Source organism: Manduca sexta, chromosome 12 (assembly GCF_014839805.1).
Source record: "Manduca sexta isolate Smith_Timp_Sample1 chromosome 12, JHU_Msex_v1.0, whole genome shotgun sequence".
Taxonomy (NCBI): Eukaryota; Metazoa; Arthropoda; class Insecta; order Lepidoptera; family Sphingidae; genus Manduca; species Manduca sexta.
Window position 1 is genome coordinate 13,912,237 of NC_051126.1, and position 19,700 is coordinate 13,931,936.

Genomic DNA, 19,700 nt, shown 5'->3' on the forward strand with positions numbered 1-19,700 from the left:
ATCCTGTTCCGACAGGCGTTCGTAATCGTGTCGAATGCCAAGGGGGTAATCATCTCTCGTCAGTCGACATTCTATTGGACCCCACTTCACTTACCGTAAGGTGCAGTAGGGCCACATTTCCATGCACGTAAAAAAACTATAATTACATTAATAAGTCATAATAATAGTAAAATGTCTATGAAATGTAATATCACCATATTTTATTATTATAATATTCCGCTTTAACGACCATCGACCTCGGTAATATAAATATTGACACCAATAAGAAATGTCAGGAGTTAAGTAGCGATAATAAATATTATATAGCCTTATAAAATGTATTAATACTGTGTTAAACCATATGAACGTGCGAAATGTGAATCTGTGATATTTATAGGTTATTGATTTATACACTTCATATACAGAGGAGCATTTAGTCGGACTAATGCCAAAGGTATTGTCTACCAGTCGGCATTAGGGTGATGTAAATAAACAAAGTAGGTGTGTCTAGGAATAGTGAGATATATAATTTTACTAAAGCATATATGCGATAAAAAATTATGTATATATTTTATATAATACTCTAAAATACATAGATATTACACATATAAGAATATGATAAATAAATAAGTATATTATATGCTATAATTTGTGACATCGATTCATCTATTCTATCCATCGGCAATTGTCTCTTATTTTAATATTAGTACTATGAAAATATTATAAATTGTTTCTAAAATAGTAAAAACACGTTGCAGATATATTTCGGAATAAAAATAACGGCAAATATCAAGTAGAAACTGTGTAACATTGGCTAAATAATACCTTAGGAAAAATGACACAAGAATTTCAAAATGGAAGCTATCAATCCGTATCAGATTTCTACTCCGGAAGATCTGTATTTATCACCGGAGCAACTGGATTCCTCGGTAAAGTAAGTGATTATTAAATTTAATATTATAATAGACTTTTTTAATTTAATACGGAGTAGACCTTAAACTTTAGGTATCAATGTAGACAATCTAAATAGTTTGTTGTTCGCTCCTGCGTCAGAAGGGGCTAGGGTGCAGTGGTAAAAGGTGAAATTTTCCGAAACAGAACCCGACATAGATACTAATATGCATGCATGAGGTCTGCAAATCTAATGATAAATTCCACATAAAAGGAAGGCGGCAGGAATCAGGTTATATGGACCCTTCACCATTTTTAAGGTGTTATTAAAAAATATTTTAAAAGCATGAAAATTAAGTAAGCAGTAATGAAATTAGACGAAGGAACAACATTATTGTAAAAATACGACTAAGCTCCTTTAAAATAAAAACATTGCCTTTTCTCGTGTTTTATGTAGACTTCGCACTAGGCCAGCGTGGTGGCCTAAGGCCTAATCCCTCTCAGTAGTAGAGGAGGCTCATGCCCAGTAGTGAGACAGTATATAATACAAGGGTGATATGTGAGAAACAACGTATTTTCCTCGATTAAAATTTGCCTCATTATTAATTAAGTCGCATTGCTAATTAAAGAATACAACTAATATTTATTGTGTGCATTTCATTTCAGGCTTATGTAGAAAAACTTGCCTATGAATGTAGAGAAATCGATAAAATCTACATTTTAATAAGGCACAAGAAAGCTGTTAACCTTGAACAGAGAATTCAAAATTATTTAGATCAACCGGTATGTGAAAACACAATTTTTATCTATAGTATTTAAGTGATGCAATTCAAATGCTAGAACTTAATCTTAATAATATTGTTAGTATATAATTTTGGACATTACAAATTATATTTGTTTTATAACAATTAATTTCGCTATTATAATGGAAATAAAGTCCTCCACACACGAGCAATACCAATCAAATTAGAGAATAATAATGAACTGCATAATATTGCACGTTACAATATTTAATATAATATTTATTCAAAAAAGAGAAGTGAGTATATAGGAAGTCTCAGAGGTAGCAATAGTGATATGATAAAAAATATAAATTAATTAACGTACAGTTTTTCACGAGATTAAAGGAAGAAAGGCCAGAGGTGATACAGAAAATAATTCCAATACTAGGAGACATAACGGCACCCAAATTAGGACTCAAAGCTGAAGATGAACAGACATTGATTGATAAGGTAATGTAAAGAAATTCTACGAAAAGATACCTACATATAAAAAGAGGTTCTTGTAACATATTACTTAGTGGATAATGATGTTGGTTGTGTAATTGTTTATTTCTATACTATTGTTTTTTAAGAGTCTTATTACAAAATTGTTTGTTGTCCCAAATCAAATAAAATACCCAGTTATTGTTAAAGTGTGAATTGCTCCTCCACTGAAATCGTCGCGCAACTGCTATGACATTGTTGGCCAGTAGCGTTGCTCCAGCAACTTTATGTATTACTTACTAAATTCAATAGAAACAAGTTAATAACATCTGAGCGATGACGTAATAGTCTCAACACAAATTTATAGTTCACTCGTTCAAATATAATTTACATGATATATGTCGTTACGATTATTATTGATTTATGATATTAATGATCATACTAATTATAATTTGCCTATTTTCATCTAATAATTTAATCACAGGTGTCAGTAGTAATTCATTCGGCGGCGGTTGTCAAATTCAATCAAGCTCTAAAAGACGCCATTAATGCGAACGTAGAGGGCACGAGGAAAGTGTTAAGCCTAGCAAAACTTATGAAAAATGTATGCGTAAGTACAGAAGTATCTTATAGATTTTATTTTCATAATTGCACCCTTATCTTTTTGTATCTTATTATATAAATCTCTGCATAACTAAGGGATACAGAGGTAGCTAATGTATGTAACATTTAATAAGCAATAAGGTGGTTATTTGCAAGTGGGTGACCCATGCTTCTTACAGCGAAACGATAAGCTGAAAAGCAAATAGTACACACGTATTAACCATCGGTTGTTCTTCTTGCGTCGATGTCCTCAATGCTGAGGGTCGTGACCTCCTACAGGGATCATTTTATTCCGGACTATACTGCGCCAATGGTGCCGGTTAACCATAATTTGCCGCAATAAATAAACCATAATTTTGTTTCCACCAGACCTTCGTGTACATCTCAACAGCGTACTCCAACTGCCAAGAGTATGTGGTGGAAGAGGTCCTGTACCCTCCGCCCGCTGATTTGGAAGAGGCCAAGAAGTTTGCCATGAAGCACTATATCTTAGGAGACGATGACAAAGAACTTATAAGTACCTACAATATTTTTTATTATTTTATTTTAAAATTAGAGCTAGATATCGCGTGTTAGCAAACGCCTTTACGGCAGTAGTACTTTTAAAAATGGTAGTTACGCTGTAGATTTTTGTTATAAGATGAATAGACAAGAATACACTCTACAAAGGTTGTTATTTTTTTAATAAATTAATAACAAGCTCAGGAAACAGCTTGCGTTATGATACGCTCCTCATCAAGCGAGTGGCTTCATTACTATGCCGCTTGGCAATGCAAACGACATTGTACACCTATTGCCTACCGCATGTAGAATATATACCAAAAACTCATAGAAATCGTCTTCTTGAAACCGTGTCATCTAGTAAATTAATATGTCTCGCGTAAGTTTTAATATTATTATGTCATACAAAATCGTTAAATAATAGCTTACTATTCCATTAAAATCCGTAAGAGTACCTAATTTACTTTCAGAAAACCACCCGAATACTTACACATTTTCAAAAGCCCTGGCAGAGCAAGTTGTAGCGGAGAACCGAGGGGATTTACCAACTATAATCATCAGGCCGTCCATCGGTCAGTATGCGCCATTGACATTCAAAGTCAAAATGTACTACTCAAGCAGCCACTCCAGTTATCGTTATTCAATTTAATATATCATAATCTGTATAAAATTAATTTATCTATATATATAAAAATGAATCCCTATTTCCCTTGGTCACGCCATCACGCGTGAACGGCTGGACCGATTTCACTATTTTTTTTGTTGTGTTCGTTATTGTCAGGAGAAGGTTCTTATAAAAGATGAAATGAAAAATTCGCGAAAAATTAGTTTAAGAAAACTTAACGACAATATTAATTTTACATAACTGGTTTGAAATAACTGTCAGCGATCGACAGAATACGCGCGTGCATACATAGTTAAGACAGGACAACGTCTGTCGGGTCAACTAGTATGCAATAATTTCCACCCATTTTCATTCACGGGCGCAGCAAACTAAAAAAATTCAAATGCCAGCGCAATTTCCAGTATCAGCATCAGAAAGAGAGCCAGTGAAAGGATGGGTAGATAACTTGACCGCAGCGACTGGTGTCATCACATCTCTAGTCAAGGGCTGGATCCACGTCATAGAGGCGAGCGGCGACGTGGTGTTAGACATCATACCCCTGGACTACGTGGTCAACCTCACCATCGTGGCGGCTAGCAGAAGCTCGCTGTAAGACTTCGTGACTGTATCATCAACATCATCATCTTCATCATTTGGAAGCCTACTAATGTATACATATAGGTCTCCCCTAAATATTTCCTCATCAACATGATATTAGAAACAGTCTGAATCCAGAGAGAGATAATTAATGTTAGGAAATGATTCTTCAGAAAAACTATATTTTGCTTTTCAGAAATCGTACTTTTCGAAATTCCTGTCCGATTCTACTTTTGCATGAATCTTTAGGGCGTTTTTTTATTTATAGATACTGATAGTTCAAAAATAAAATTTTGGTAAATAAGTACATAATTTGTTTAAAAAATACCATTTCAATGAAGCATCATTAACAAGGGGATCTTAAAGTTATTTCACAAAGCGACGGTGACAATTGTATGTAAACCATTGTTTAATATCTTTATCAGGGTACCAGGACTGCGCGTGTACCACAGCTGCAGCAGCACCACCAACCCCATCACCTTGAAGAATATCTATACTCATATCAAGGAATTCACCTCCCAAAACAATAACAGTGAGTGAACATTATTTATACAAAAGATAACTTGAGACAGGAGAATGCAGCGCACAACAGATATAGGTTTCTGATGACGAAGACTCCATTCCTACGCAATTGTCATGTGGATACGGGCTGAAGCAAGAAGCGTCTCAGATTTAAGTGTGTGAAAGAGATAAAGCGATCGTGAGGCCCGTTATAAGATATATTATAGGAAAGAGATTTCAATCAATCAATTTGAAGTTTGCTAGCCTATATCAATCCCAGGCAAATCGTATAAAAAAATAACACAAAGTATTGTAAATAACATTTTAAAAAAGACAAATATTTACAAATACGTAAAAATCGTGAGACATTTAAGTCTACAGCTATTAGTGACACTAAACCAGGTAGATCATAACAAAAAGATATGTTGATATAATATAATTGTTCCAGATGCCAGCCATCATGTATCGATGTTCTTCATCAAAAACAAAGCGTTGGTATCCGGGCTGACGTGCCTCATGCAAATTTCACCAGCCTTCATGGCCGATATGTGGCTCAGATGCAAGGGGAAGCAACCCAAGTGAGAATCAACTGAATAACTATCAAGTCTAGTTTACTATATCGCTCGTGTAGTGGTTCCAGGATAAAAAAGTTGATTAGATTTATTCGGGACTTGGTTTTTCAGTGTAGCAAAATCAACCCCTTTTAGAGAAGTCAGTTCGGGGTAAACGTATAAAAAATCTACATAAATTATGGCAGGTCTACAAAAGAACTACACCATACCCTCCACTAAGTTAAATATATCCATTTCAGATACCTCAAACTACAATCGAAAGTATTACAAGGGCGCAACATGTTGGAATTCTTCTCGACCCGCTCCTGGCAGATACACAGTGAAGGCGCGTGTTCCCTCTATTCTTCTCTAAGCCCTGAGGACCGGAAGGCGTTCCGCTGTGACACAACACACATTGAGTGGCGGGAGTACATTTTCCATTATTTAGTAGGCATAGAGCGGTATTTGGCGAGGAAATCGTAGGAAGTGTTCTCCTTTATATTTGTAATAGAATCAAGGTAGAAGATTTGAGAGTAAATTAAATAAGAAATGAATCCATTATTCAGCTTTTATTATAGTAAGTCAATAGAATTACTTTTTAAAAAATAAACTGATATATTTCGTTTCTTAAAAACTTTGTCTATCTGTGCAAAAAAGGTCATGAGAAGAAAAGTATTTTTTTTTTATTTGTTCAACTCTGTCCTACTGACTATACACACATTGAAGCTGGCATATAATTCTGGCAACCGTCTAAATAACTTTACTTGTTAGTTGATATAATATTTAGTCGACAGTGTACTGAACACTAAGCGCCTGTCTTACAAGTTTTAAGTAAATTCTATTTGACAACTAATGTAGATACTATCCCCCTTATTCATAAACGTTTTTTATCTAGGGACGGAGTAAAGCTGTGATAACAAGCTTGTTTCTCAGTGCCCAACGGCACTGAGAAACAGACATAGGGCCGTTGTGATTGGCTATTATTATTGTATCTCAATATTAGCCAATCACAACGGCCCTATGTCTACGCACTGAGAAGACTGCCATGCCGTCAGCACTGAGAAACAGACTTGTTATCACAGCTTTACTCGGTCGTTAGATAAAAAACGTCTATGAATAAGGGGGTATATCTATATCACGATATAATTCTATATCACGATTTAAAATGTATTTGAGAGAATAGTCTTACTTATAAGCTTGTTTTAGCGTTAAAAGGTGGTTAAGAATTGCTTAAATAGCTGTCAAAAACATCACCGTTGCCAAGTTGAAACCTAATTATGAGGTAAGATGGCGGGTTTTGACTTACAGCTAATCGAGTAAATTTGTACTTTAACTAAGCATAGCTTTGCGAAAATTGTATAAGTAAGACTGATAAATTAGAATGTGACTTTTGTATAAGAAGTTGTGTAACAGGCCCATAGTATTATAATATAGCGTTAGGATAAATAAAATCAATCGGATGGTACGTTACAAATAAACTTGTAAACTCCGCTACATTGTACAATCCTTTACAAAATTCTCTAATGCCTCGATACTTTGTTACTCTAGTATCACATTATCTTGACTGTTTTTAATTTGCCGAATTACATTGTTTCTTTATACAACGGAATAACGGACTGGTAGCTTTCTTAGTGGGAATACTGCAAGGTACTGCAATATTTTGGGATAGATTATGAAATTTGCTGGTGGTAGGATATGTTTTATATCCGCTCGGATAGCGACCACCGTACACAAGGTGTTAAAACCCGCCATATTGATCCACGTAAGTGTGTCGCGTACAATAGACCGGCATAATTGTGTCAACTGCCGAGGGGTAATCATCCCTCGGCCATCGACATTCTATTGCACTTCATTCCACTTACCATCAGGTGCCGTGGGACGTTTCCATATTCAGATAAAAAAAATGACAACATCATTAGGGTATGAAGACGTAGATTTTTTTTTAAATACAGATAACCTATTCTTAATGAATGTCATGAAATAGAAGATAAAACTAATAATAATAAGCGAAAGTGAGTCAGGAAAAAGCATTCAAAGAATCCTATTCCGTTTCAAAGGACCATCAAGCTAGTAACCATTTTGCTAGTATAACTTTTGAGTATTATGAAAACAACTAATTTTTTTAATCACTGATGTATCAGGTACTTGAAATTAAAACAACGCGTCTTTGAAAATACAAATAAGGGCCGCCAGAATTTGCTTGTTGACAACTAAAAACAGACAAACATCTCAAAGAATACGCTCAAAACTTTTGATGGATCACCAGAGAAAACTCCCCTTTATAAGAATTACTACCTAAACTCGAGATCTTAGGTCATACCTAGCCTCACTCTTATATTATCTTACCTCGTATTACTATGCGACGCCCAAACAGCCAAACTTAAGCGTCGCATACTGAACAAATGCTCTTCCTTTTCATGTGATGCTATAGATACATGGCAATTTATCGAAGCAATTTATCATTAATACCAGACCATCGCTCGTGTAAAAACTCATTAGAGCGTATTATCACTTGTCGCGACGCAGGTGACGATCTCCAGGTTATTAATCTTCTTGTGATGTAACTACAAAATAAATGGCATCAGGATGGAAACATTTTGGAAATATCACCTCTGAAGATATAAGTAGGTACTCGAATATATATTTTAAAATAAATCCAGGGCAAATATTTTGAAGCTCGAATGTGCTCAATGCGTGGACCATGGACCAATGTTATTTGTGTTTTGATCTGTGACGGCCCCACTAAAAACTAAATTTAAAAAATTATAATGTCAATTAAGTCACTATCTGGTGACCACGTGGTAAAAAAGTTAGTAGTAATCGATTCTAAATAACTTTTAACTATATATTTAAAAACATAATAATACTAGTTATATTCATAATTAATAACAGTTTATATTATACTTTTGTAGAACGGGGTTACTCCATTAGGAATGATATAGTCTCGCTCAGGTGCGGAGCTTGCTTTACGACTCCCAACAAAAAAGGTTTAGCTACAAGAATAATTATTTATTGGTAAATTAATTACGCGAATAGCAAAACAAATGTAACGTTTTGAGAGATTATTACCTAATATTAATAATATCTTTATGGAAAAATATAGCTGATGTCACTGATGTATAACTGAATCATAAACTCTACAATAGGAGCATCTAGTGTTGAAGGGTCCATATAACCCGATTCCTACGAGCTTCCCTTTCTTATGTAAAATATAATTATCATTTGAACGATTTGTAAACCGCATTTATGCTTATTATTAGTACTTATATGTTGTGTCGCGTTCCGTTTCGGAAATATCACCCTTCACCACTGGTAGCATCACTCAGAATAACAAACAAAACACTGGACGATTATTTTACATAAACGATTTCAATCTTAGTCGTTGATACGTTCCCGTGATAAACCAATCAAAGTAAGCCATTTGTAAGCAAGCCAAAAAGCTTTGTTCTGATTGGTCCATTTTCACGACCGATCGATAAAGCGATTGAGATTGTTTATGAAATTTGAAAAACAGCGGTTAATGCCCAATATGACGGCTTCGTTGGCATGGTTTGTCTGGGAAGGTATAGTAATAGCATAACATAATATTACCAGTATCATAGCGGGGATAGCCTAGTTGGGTGTGAGACGGACTGCCTAAATGAATGTCCGCAGGTTCAAATCCCAAAGGCAAACACCTCTGATTTTTTTAAATAATTATGTGTGTATTCTTTGTGAATTTATCGCTTGCTTTAACGGTGAAGGAAAAACATCGTGAGGAAACCTGCATACCTGAGAAATTCTCTATAGGAAATTTGAGGGTGTGTGAAGTCTACCAATCCGCAATAGGCCAGCGTGGTGGACTAAGACCTAATCCCTATCCGTAGTAGAGGACGCCCGTGCCCAGCAGTAGGATAATATTAATACACGGCTCTTATTATTATATTATCAGTAAGTATGTAACACAGGTAAATACGTGTGAGATTGTGTTGTGTGCAGTACTAGTCCGCATAAATTACAACGCTGATTACACGATTGATTTGAGTCAACATGCAGATATCTGTCATTAGTATAGATGACCTGAAGTGTTCGTGTCACGATAGTCATAGGGAATGGTAAGCTAAGACGAATGTTCCAAAGTATGTTTGCCAAACTCCACTAGGCCAGCATGGTCGACTGAGGTCTAAACACTTAATAGACCAGTTCTGACCAGGCTCTGACCAGTAGGCAGTATATGAATACAGACGTCATATAGTAGTAGAACATAAAGTGTTCATACTGCGCATGTACCACCTGTCCTTATTTTAGTATACTGGATCGTGGTCGCAACTTTTACGGGGAATTGATATATTCGAACTGTACACGGATTTTCATTTAATTTTAATTTTATCATTAGCAATACTAATGGTTTAAACTACAAAAAGATTTAAAGCAACATATATGTTTTATTAAATATATAACTTTTACTTACGGCCGCGTTCGCGTGGAATGTTTTCCTTGGCGTTGAAATTTTCTAAAATACAAAGATCATATCGATAATTCAGTACATGGTCTATGCATACGTCGTTCTTTCATCTAAATGTATTGAACGCTTGATGCGTTATCTCTGACAAACATGTTACAATCTTTTACATATTTATCATTATGATAAAGTAATAATAAGTACGATAATTGAAGTGAGCTAAAAAGCCACATCCCTCCTTGTAATTAAATCAAATATAGCTTGATAAGTCCATGGCGTACCCCGCCGCGTCCCAGCAATGAGGTTAAAATCGTCCCTCTACTCAGCTAATTAAGTAAGCTGTGAGTGGTTCCGAGCAATCTCGCGACACCTCCCTTCTCCTCCGCGTCCCTCCGTATCCCTCCGCGCCCCTCCGTGTCCCTCCTCGCCGGCAACACTTTTAATTGTTCGTCTTGCGCTGCTGTTGCGCTCAGATTTGTTTGCTACGTTTCCATTTGGAAACGTTTTAGATACTTCCCTCACTTTACTCGGAGGTAGTTTCTGTTATTCGTAGTTTTTTTTTTATTTTGGCAAGGTTCCTGTACGTTTCGTTTTCGTTTGATTGTAATGATCTTAGACTGTGTGATTGTATGACGAAGCTTTAAATAGATATTTTTAATATTTAGGTTTAAATATTTTAATCTTCTCCCGACGTTTCAAAGACTTTGCAGCCTTCGTTTACGGGGGGACGTTTTTAAATGGATTTCAAGCTCGTAGTTTAATTTGATCATGGCCGCTACATTTATACAGACATTTTCACGAGAACTAAGCATAATGAAAAGTTTGAATAAAATCTCCCAACACTAAGAGAGTGTGCAGCGTTCATATTTTATGAAACAATTTTAACTTTTTTGAATGGTTCTCATCCTAGATGTGCCTACGAGGTATGTATATCCGTGTTGCAGTCACTTCTTCAGACTGGAACTTTCGATTTTAATATTAATTTTATTCATACCCACATTCAAATTACCATCAAATACTCTACTTATCGTCAGGTGCAGGTCACTTTGCCATGAACATATAAAAAAATAGAGCAGTTAATATTAAGGTTATACCAGAGACCCACCAACTCTCCACGATATTGACATACACCACAATAACACCTGACAAAACTCGTTTTATCATTGATAATCACGCGGCAGCCGACAGAGGGGCGACAGAATAATACACCAAACATCATTTGTCAAGCCCTCACGATAACTCATCATTATTTATTCATATCAAGCTGTCACCACGTGATATACGAGCTTCATTGTTTATTTTGGAGAATGATAAAAATATAAAGAGGTAATGCATAGAATATGTTGAGTCTACAGTCTATACGTTCTTTGTGAATATGTGTACCATCCCGCTGTTATAGTATAATGTTTGAAATGCGAAACTTTGAAAAGAAGTATTCGGTAAAAGTGATTAATTCATTTTAATGGTATTAGAAGCAGAGAATATATTAAGTCCTGAATTAACTTTTGTTTACTACTAGGTGATGCTCGCGACTTCGCCCGCGTGAGAATAATTTCGCTCTACAAAAGTCCCTTAAACCTCAGATAAAAGGTCAGATTTACAATATCCATTATTACCCATAAAAGCAAATTATCAAGATAAAAAGTTATCTATATGTTAATCTAGGACATGGTTTACCCATGTACCAAATTTTATCCAAATCCATTTAGTTGTTTCTGAGTTTACTTCTAACAAACATACAAACAATTTTACAAACTTTCGCATTTATAATTTTAGTAGGATAAGAAATAAGATGTGCTGCACTGTGGAACTTTAATACCCAACAAAGTCATTCGCCCGGCCAATGTGCCAAGCGCAAGAAGGGACCGGATATATTTTGTACCCGACTAAGTAAACATATGAGGAAAAAATCACTTTCCAATTAGCCCATGGATTTTAAAATAATGTTCACTTAATTACCAATAGTTTTGGTTGTAAACGCGTGCGCACTCTATGCTAGTGAACATCGCTATTAAATACTGACGATAAGGGACAAGAATTATGGCGACATCATACATAAATACCTACATTCACCATCCACACAGTCCTAACTCCAGAGTTACATAATGCGTCGTAGATATCAAGTTCGTATGCCCCTAGCTTCCACAACCCTCCGTAGTAAAGTGGCTAAATATTTGTGGATAACACAATTTGTTTCAGTGTGAGAAACAACCTGCACTCTACATGTAATGTAGATATGCCTTCTGGTTATAAGTCAATGGAAAGAGAGCGTTAATTCATATGTTCATGCTATAGACACACTTATAGCGTCTGGGATCCAATTATAAAATTTTATGTGAAATATCTTCTAGTTTTCATCGGTGCAGCCATATAACTATACCTTGCTAGTGTACTGCGTACTACTTTGTTATACAAAGAGGATTATACATCAGGAGACAAGGATAAGGGGAGAAGATTTATTATAGGCAGAGGTGCAACCAGGGCCTCCACTTTACACCTGTATGTTCGGTCCCATAATGTGATAGGGGGCGAGCCTATCGCCATATCGGGCACAAATTCCAAACTTCGGGCTAATATTAAGTAAAAAACCCAATATCACTGCTCAACCTGGGATTCGAACCATCTTAGAGCAGTGTCGTACCGCGCACGCAATATAACTACACCATTAATATCACTACCAAAAACGCATATTTAATAGATCTTCCCTATCAATACCCTAAACCTAAGATAAATCAATCATTAGAAATCCATGATCAAAACACATTAAATTTAAAAATACATAAAATCTTTATTCTACTTCAACATATTTCCGCATAGGTATCTTAGCGTACTTTGCCGCGCGATAAAACAACAAAAGAACTAACTTGAGGCGCAGCACTCGTCGCGGCCTAGTTACTATATCTGTGTAGGCGGCGGATAATCCATCAAGTTATTACAATGCTAATGTATTTCTCGCGGTGGTATTTGCTCAGACGTTGGCAAATATAGCATTTGTACTTATCTGTCTTAGAATTAATGTGATTTCACGCAATTTATACTAAAAACTTTTTCGTTGCAAAATAAATCAGGGATAGTGAAACACATTATCATCATAATCATCAGTCACAGAATGTCCACTGCTCCATGGGCCTCCCCCAAATATTTCCAGATCATTCTTTTGGAAGGGGCCTACATCCAGCGACCTCTTGCGACTTTTATTAGGCCATCTGTCCACCTTTTAAAATGATACAGACGCGCTGAAGATATAGTTTGTCTACCCACCTTTTTTCAATAAACAATCGCACCCCCTTTTTCAGTCTATCCCAAAAATGGACCAGAATAAAGTGTTTTAACATGCTTACAATTTACAAATGACTTATTTTGATTAGATAATTTTCGGGAACGACTTGAAGATTAAAATTGGGGTTATTAAGTATAAAAGTGCCGATGTGACTAGACAATACTTTCCCATAGAAAACCGTCGTGACGTGACCAGCTTGCAGCAGCTTAAAGTATGGCAATGCGACGTCTGGCCTGTATAACTCCCACACCTCATTAATCATCCATAAAGACAGTGAATACTTCAAATTACCAATTACACGACACATGCTGACATCTTGAAATATTAGATATTACGTAGATAATAAAAATATATTAGCTTCAAAATGCTTCAAACTTTTACACTCAATATTTGCCAGTAAAAATTCATAAAACCTAACCAAACAGCATCACCTACAGCGACCAATACCTGCAACTACAAACCTTTTAAACCAAATCCCCTGGACTCCACAAGCGAGGCCTAGTGAAAGCTATTTCCCCTGTCTGGAGCACCTGCGTAGACGTTTTTTCGGCGGGACGGTATCTCGCCGGACCGCCGACAGAAATGAATATTCAACACCCTCACGGGAGAGGCAGACAAAGCGATTTTTCCCCTTTTACAATTCCTGTTACGTAACAATTCTATTCCGGTATTTTGGACTCAAGTGTAATCTGTTTCAAAATTGTTTAGAAACGTTAAGTATTATAAAAAATCTTTTGATGATTACTATGACATCATCATCATCATCAGCATATATCTTTGTCCACTGCTGGACATAGACCTCCTCTTATATGCGCCATTTTACCCTGTCTTCGGCCTGTCGCATGCAGTTCTTGCCAGTGACCTTTCGCAGATCGTCCATCCACCTAGCTGGAGGGCGTCCTACACTACGTTCAATACCTAAAGAAGGAAAAAATGCGCAATACACATTTATCCCCGGAGAGATAGGTTGAGACGCATCCAGGGTACCGTTTTTTCACCAAGTGTGTTCCGTCTCATGTGATAGGGACTTATCACCATATTGGGCACAAATTCCAGACTCCGAGATAAAACTGAGTAGAAAAACCCAAACAAAAAAATGCAACCATATAAAAACTAAAAACTTGTAAAGTAACTCATATTTATAAGTGAAATACTCGATGGCCTTACATCCCACACACCTTTTCAAACCATGTACATTACTTTCAATAGCAGCGCCACCAAGCCTTTCTGCCAGTATACGTACCATACATAAGCAAAACAAAGTTTTTTTTTATTGCTTTACATGACGAGATGAGCTTGCCGTTCGCATGATGGCAAGCGATACGACCGCCCAAAAACAGTAGAAACACCATTCAACATCCTGAATTACAAAGTATTGTTTGGTATTCCACTGCGCTCGCCATCCTGAGACATGAGATGTTAAATCTCATTATGTCCAGTAGTTACACTGGCTACAATGCCGTTCAAACCGGAACACAACAGTGACTACACACTGCTGCTTGGCGGCACAAATAGACATTGTTTTGGTACTTACCCAGGCGGTCTCTCACATACGAAATACCTGCCATCAGTAACCCTGAAGTGACCCATGTGTACGTTTTCCGGTATATTTGCCAACACTTAAAAGACGAGATTGGGAAAGGTGGTATTATAGCGTATAATATAAAATAAATACATACTTAAACACGTCTTTTACACCTAAAGATTAATAGAGACGGAACACACTTATTTAATAATTTATTAAATTCAACACAAAGTCGTAATGAAACAAAGTAACAGTGCAGTAAATCATAAGCAACACCTGCCGTACTTGCGGACGAGTTAACTCAATTCCAGCGTGAAACTCTTCTGGTTGAAACTTGCTGAAATCTTTGCAACTTTCTTAACTAACGCAGTAAATGCAAAATGTAAGTTGTCGATTCAAATTCTCTTTCGAAGTGCATAAGTAAATGGTGCCTTTTTGTAAGTTTTGCAGTAAATAATACACTTAGGTAAGTATAATAAATATTAGATGGTATTTTTTTTTTGTTCCGAATTTGATTCCATCTTAAATATTCCTTGAATGAAATAAAGCCTCTCTTTTCAAACATCTACGTAAATCAGTCTTCAAAAATTACTTCTGAAACAGATACAAGGTGCAATATCCATCCATCATTCCACGATTCAAAATTGAAACCATTTAATCCAAAACATTTATTCTTATTTTCAGCAGATGGTGTGCAAACTGTCTCAATTCAAATCCGCTGTGGAAATAAAAACAGCGCTTCACAGCGCAACGCTGACAAAACACAAGCCAAATAGAAATCAACTGACCGATCACCGGCCCACCTGACGAGCTGGGCCGGCAATCTGCCTTTTAAACTTTATGCTGTGGGTGTAAGGGTGATTTTCGCTCGTTGGTAAAAATATAGAAATTGTAGGCGTTGTCTGGACTGCAGATTGGTTTCCGGAGGACGACGCGGACCGTCAGTGTTCCAATGTTGTCAGAATCGCTAGGCCGTACAGCTCCCGGCGTTTAGACTATGTTGACATTTCACACATTCCTGCCTTTTCAAACAGTTCACAATTAAATTTGTTAGGTATTACGTAGAGAATACATTGTATGCGAAAGTCAGCATTAGGAGTTCTTTTAGCATTATCTATTTTTGCCCCAAGCAGTAGTGTAGGTAGTATGTTTCTAGAATTAGAAAGGACATCTGCTCTATCAGAATTTCCCGCAAAACGCGATTCGCAGTCGATGTCCTTTAATTTTGATGTCTAAGATCGATAGAGAGACAAATAAGTCAGTCACGTATTAGCCTCTCCAGCAATACCAATAAAACGACACGGAGTTATGTTTTGTCACCTTCCAAGAATACTACTACAGATTCAGTTACAGATTCATCATTTTAAGATGAATATCATAATATGCAATACTTTCATTCCCAATACAGAAATAATGTGCGTCATATAAACGCCGATTATATAATTTGACGTCAAAAGATTTTAAGTCCCCACAAACCCGCGTACTTGTAAGCCTCATGCGTGTCGTAAAATTCTGGAACCTCTCTCATTTCACGACTCCCTGGAGACACCGACCTCATGAAAAGGTATTCTAATATTTAATATGGGCATAATATTATGCCGAGTTCCAATCTGGCGTATATCAGTCTTGGATTCTGTGTTTGTGAGCTTTCTTGTAATATTTGACATTGCGTTACTAAATGAAACCACATACTTGTCTACTTGGAAATAACAGTTTACAATAAGTTAGTTAAGCCATAGATGTAAAATAAAAAATTGTAAATTTTGAACAAAATAAGTATTCATAAAAAATAATTTTAAAATTTTGCGGTCTAATGCAACTACTACTCTAAGAGTCGTTTCAGCCAGGAATACACTCACGCACACGCCATATTCGCATTAAACTACAAAATGATCAAAAAATTTGAATACTAAAACCACAATATTTGGTGAAAATATTTGAATGATTATTGGGACAATGTCGACAAAGATGAAGTCGGTTAGTATGTGGTTTCACTTAGTAACGCAATTTCAAAATGACCCCGCATGTAGTCATATTCTGTCTTTTAACTAATTTTGTATGTATATAGACCGACTTACATAATTTAGTAGCTATCTTGACATATAGGTTTTTAATATAATACGTAGTTACTTGATTTATATCTGTAGTTAACCTTAACAATACTTTGTTTCTTCGACTCTCTAATTTGAAAAGAATATAAAGTTATTAGCTAAATCTTGATTAACAAATATTATTAGTCATAAGGATAATATTATGGGGTTTTAATTAAAAAAAAAAAAACATTGTGAAAAATGAGTGAAGACCCGTAAAAGCGATAGTGCGGAATAACATGGTTGTGAAATTTCGACCTAGCTCCTTAAAAAAAGATAAAAAAGACAAAATTTACAGAGACACATGAATCAAATGAATCGACCTAGTAACTTCGACGTGGCATATAAAAAAACGTAACTATAAGCTAAGATACTAAAAATATTATAATTATTCCGATATCTTCTCCACCCCCTCACGTTAATGAATTATTAACCTGAATAATTCAAATTATTATTCACAGTTTAAAACTTAGCATTCAATCACGAGTCGTAAATCAAAATTAATATGAAAATTAGCACCAGAAAGGACTTTAATATTTTACTACTTCAGACAGTGGGGGATGGTGCAAAATAATAGGTATAGCGGTTTTAATTACTAAGAATATTACCAGTGGGAAGGAATATAATTTAAGCAGTTACTTCTACAGGCAATGTTTATAAATTTGCATTATCAAAATGAATATGTTTATGACTTTCTTGTAAAAATCGCCATTGACTATCAGTTAAGCATGGAGCAAAAGGAACAGAGCAGTTTGCCTATGACATTGCAGCGTCTTGGTCACTAGAGAACTAATCTATTGTTGAATATATCTATACTAAAATATAAAGCAAGTTTGTTTATTTTAACGCGCTAATCTTAAGAACTACTAAACCGATTTTGATTTTTTTTTTACTTGTAGGCATCTAACTAGAAGTAATGACTTTTAAGCTACATCTTATCTCAAAAAATATTTATGCCGGAAAAACTTTATCACGCAGTCAGAGCCACAAAAAAGCAAACACAAAAATAAGTTGACATGATATGCGGTAACATAGGTAGAAATGTAAGAAAACAGAATAATATACTTGTGCATTTTATTTGAATTTTATTTAAATTTTTTGTTTTTTTTTGTCTATACATATTATAAAACAAAGTCCCATTTTCTATCTGTCTGTATATTATCGATTTTCTCAAAATTCACTGAACGATTTTTTTATGAAATTAGGAATGGAGATAGTTAGGACCCTGGGAAGGTTATAGACTACTTTCAATCCCGGCGAAATATATAGCGGAACTTTTATCCCAGAAAACTCCTTGACGTGGTTGAAACCGCGAGCAAAAGCTAGTAAAGGAATAATATCATCACTAAGATGATTAAGTTCCAACTAAGACTTATAGAATTAAATCACTAATACGCTGTCTCCCTTACCTCGCACTGTACTCAATGAAGCGGGTGCGATGGGGATCCTCCGAGGAATTCATAACCAGCCGATCAGTGCCTGGCTGAATACGTAATCGCTGCAAAATCACCCTCACACATTTAAAACTCTTGCCTTCAATATCTTACTATTAAAATAGCTTCAGGGCTCCTCTCTCCTTTGAAGTATCAATTCAAGTTTAAATATAAGGTAAAAATGACGTGAAATTTGATAAAATACAGAAGGTATTGATCTACAAATTCTTATGTTGTTTACATTATTGATTAAGGAATTGTAATATACACCGAGTTGCTTATCATGGCCGTAATAGAAGTCGTTGGCCAATTTTTTTACATTAATCGTAAATACATCGCTCGTATGATGCGCTCCAATTCCCGTTAACAATAGCAACCAACAACCGTTCCCCGAGGCAATTTTTGTGCGCTCGGTTTTCGCACCGAATACACGCCCATGCAGGGGGGGAAACACACGGCTGTAACTACACATTGAGGCTTATCAAGTCTCCTTCTCCCCTCCGCCCATTCTAAGAGATTCCTTTTTCTTCCCCCACACTTCTTCTTCTTCCCCGACATCCACTCCCAACTTTTGTTCAAAGCCCTGCAGTCGCTAAGCCGGGAGATTAAAATATCTCATTCGCAGGTTTCCCCTGGATGATTACGGTTTCCGATACGCAACAAAAAAATTGCAACCAGCAATACTGCCGAGTATATTGAATTATAAAGTGCAACATTGTGTTGTAATACGCCCCTCGGTATAAATATTTCATTTGCTGGTGGTAGGATATATTTTATATTTGCCCGGATAGTGACCACTGTACACAAGGTGTTAAATCCCGATATAGTGGCTCACGTGTGGCGCGTTCCGGGACCAGCCTGTGTATATTACGACCAACAGGCCGGCGTATTTGTGTCGACTGTCGAGATGTAATCATCGTTCGTCAGTCGACACTCTATTGGACCCCACTCCACTTACCATCAGATGCATCACTTTGCCGTGCACGTATAAAATAATAATATGTCTCATAATTAAATATATTGAAAAAACCTAAGGTTCTAGGTAGCTAATATACCTCACTCACTCGCTAATATCCTTTTCCATTAAAATACAGTTACGATATTATGATTACCTTTGAATTGATATTTCTTAATATAACGATAGGCTCGCCTCTGATCAAATCATCATCATCATGAATGTCCTGCTTGCAACTCTGCCTACCTTTTCGAGGATAAATGCGTAATATGTGGGTAAAAATACAGCAAAACTATTTCCTAGCATTACGAGCCCAATACCAATACCGTAGCATCTTAATCCACTTCGTTTACCTTTCGCCGAGCCTTACAAATGTTACAATATGTGAATTTCTCGAATCCCTCGTTACCCCAATTCCAACATTCGCAACAGGCCGCACCGGCCTGATTAGATCTATCGAATTTTTATTAGTGCTTCAAAACGGGTCCGGGAAATTAAAACGGCAAGGGAGCATGCTAATTCTTAATTGACTTTCGGGCGACGG

At 36.1% G+C, this 19,700-nt stretch overlaps 1 protein-coding gene across 4 annotated transcripts; it reads left to right on the plus strand.

Annotated features, from left to right (window-relative positions):
• The first annotated feature begins 336 nt into the window (after positions 1-336).
• On the plus strand, positions 337-6,104 carry LOC115448764 (fatty acyl-CoA reductase 1-like). Of its 4 annotated transcripts, none has more exons than XM_030176324.2 (11): positions 337-433; positions 738-913; positions 1,537-1,653; positions 1,980-2,102; positions 2,560-2,685; positions 3,048-3,195; positions 3,650-3,751; positions 4,206-4,392; positions 4,806-4,912; positions 5,330-5,459; positions 5,693-6,104. In XM_030176324.2, exons 2-11 carry the CDS (start codon positions 815-817, stop codon positions 5,913-5,915), a joined length of 1,362 nt encoding a protein of 453 aa, XP_030032184.1. In that variant the 5' UTR covers positions 337-433; positions 738-814; the 3' UTR covers positions 5,916-6,104. The 4 variants fall into 4 exon arrangements, with proteins under 4 accessions (XP_030032184.1, XP_030032187.1, XP_030032186.1 ...); XM_030176327.2 differs by having other exon boundaries at positions 341-476; positions 1,998-2,102; XM_030176326.2 differs by having other exon boundaries at positions 342-480.
• Positions 6,105-19,700: the final 13,596 nt, after the last annotated feature.

Bases quoted from the DNA above. Each gene is read 5' to 3' on its own strand.
- LOC115448764 (XM_030176324.2), top strand. From the start codon at position 815: ATGACACAAGAATTTCAAAATGGAAGCTATCAATCCGTATCAGATTTC. The intron at 2,686-3,047 runs GTAAGTACAGAA...TGTTTCCACCAG, and splicing joins AACTTATGAAAAATGTATGC to ACCTTCGTGTACATCTCAAC. The intron at 4,393-4,805 runs GTAAGACTTCGT...TATCTTTATCAG, and splicing joins GCGGCTAGCAGAAGCTCGCT to GGTACCAGGACTGCGCGTGT.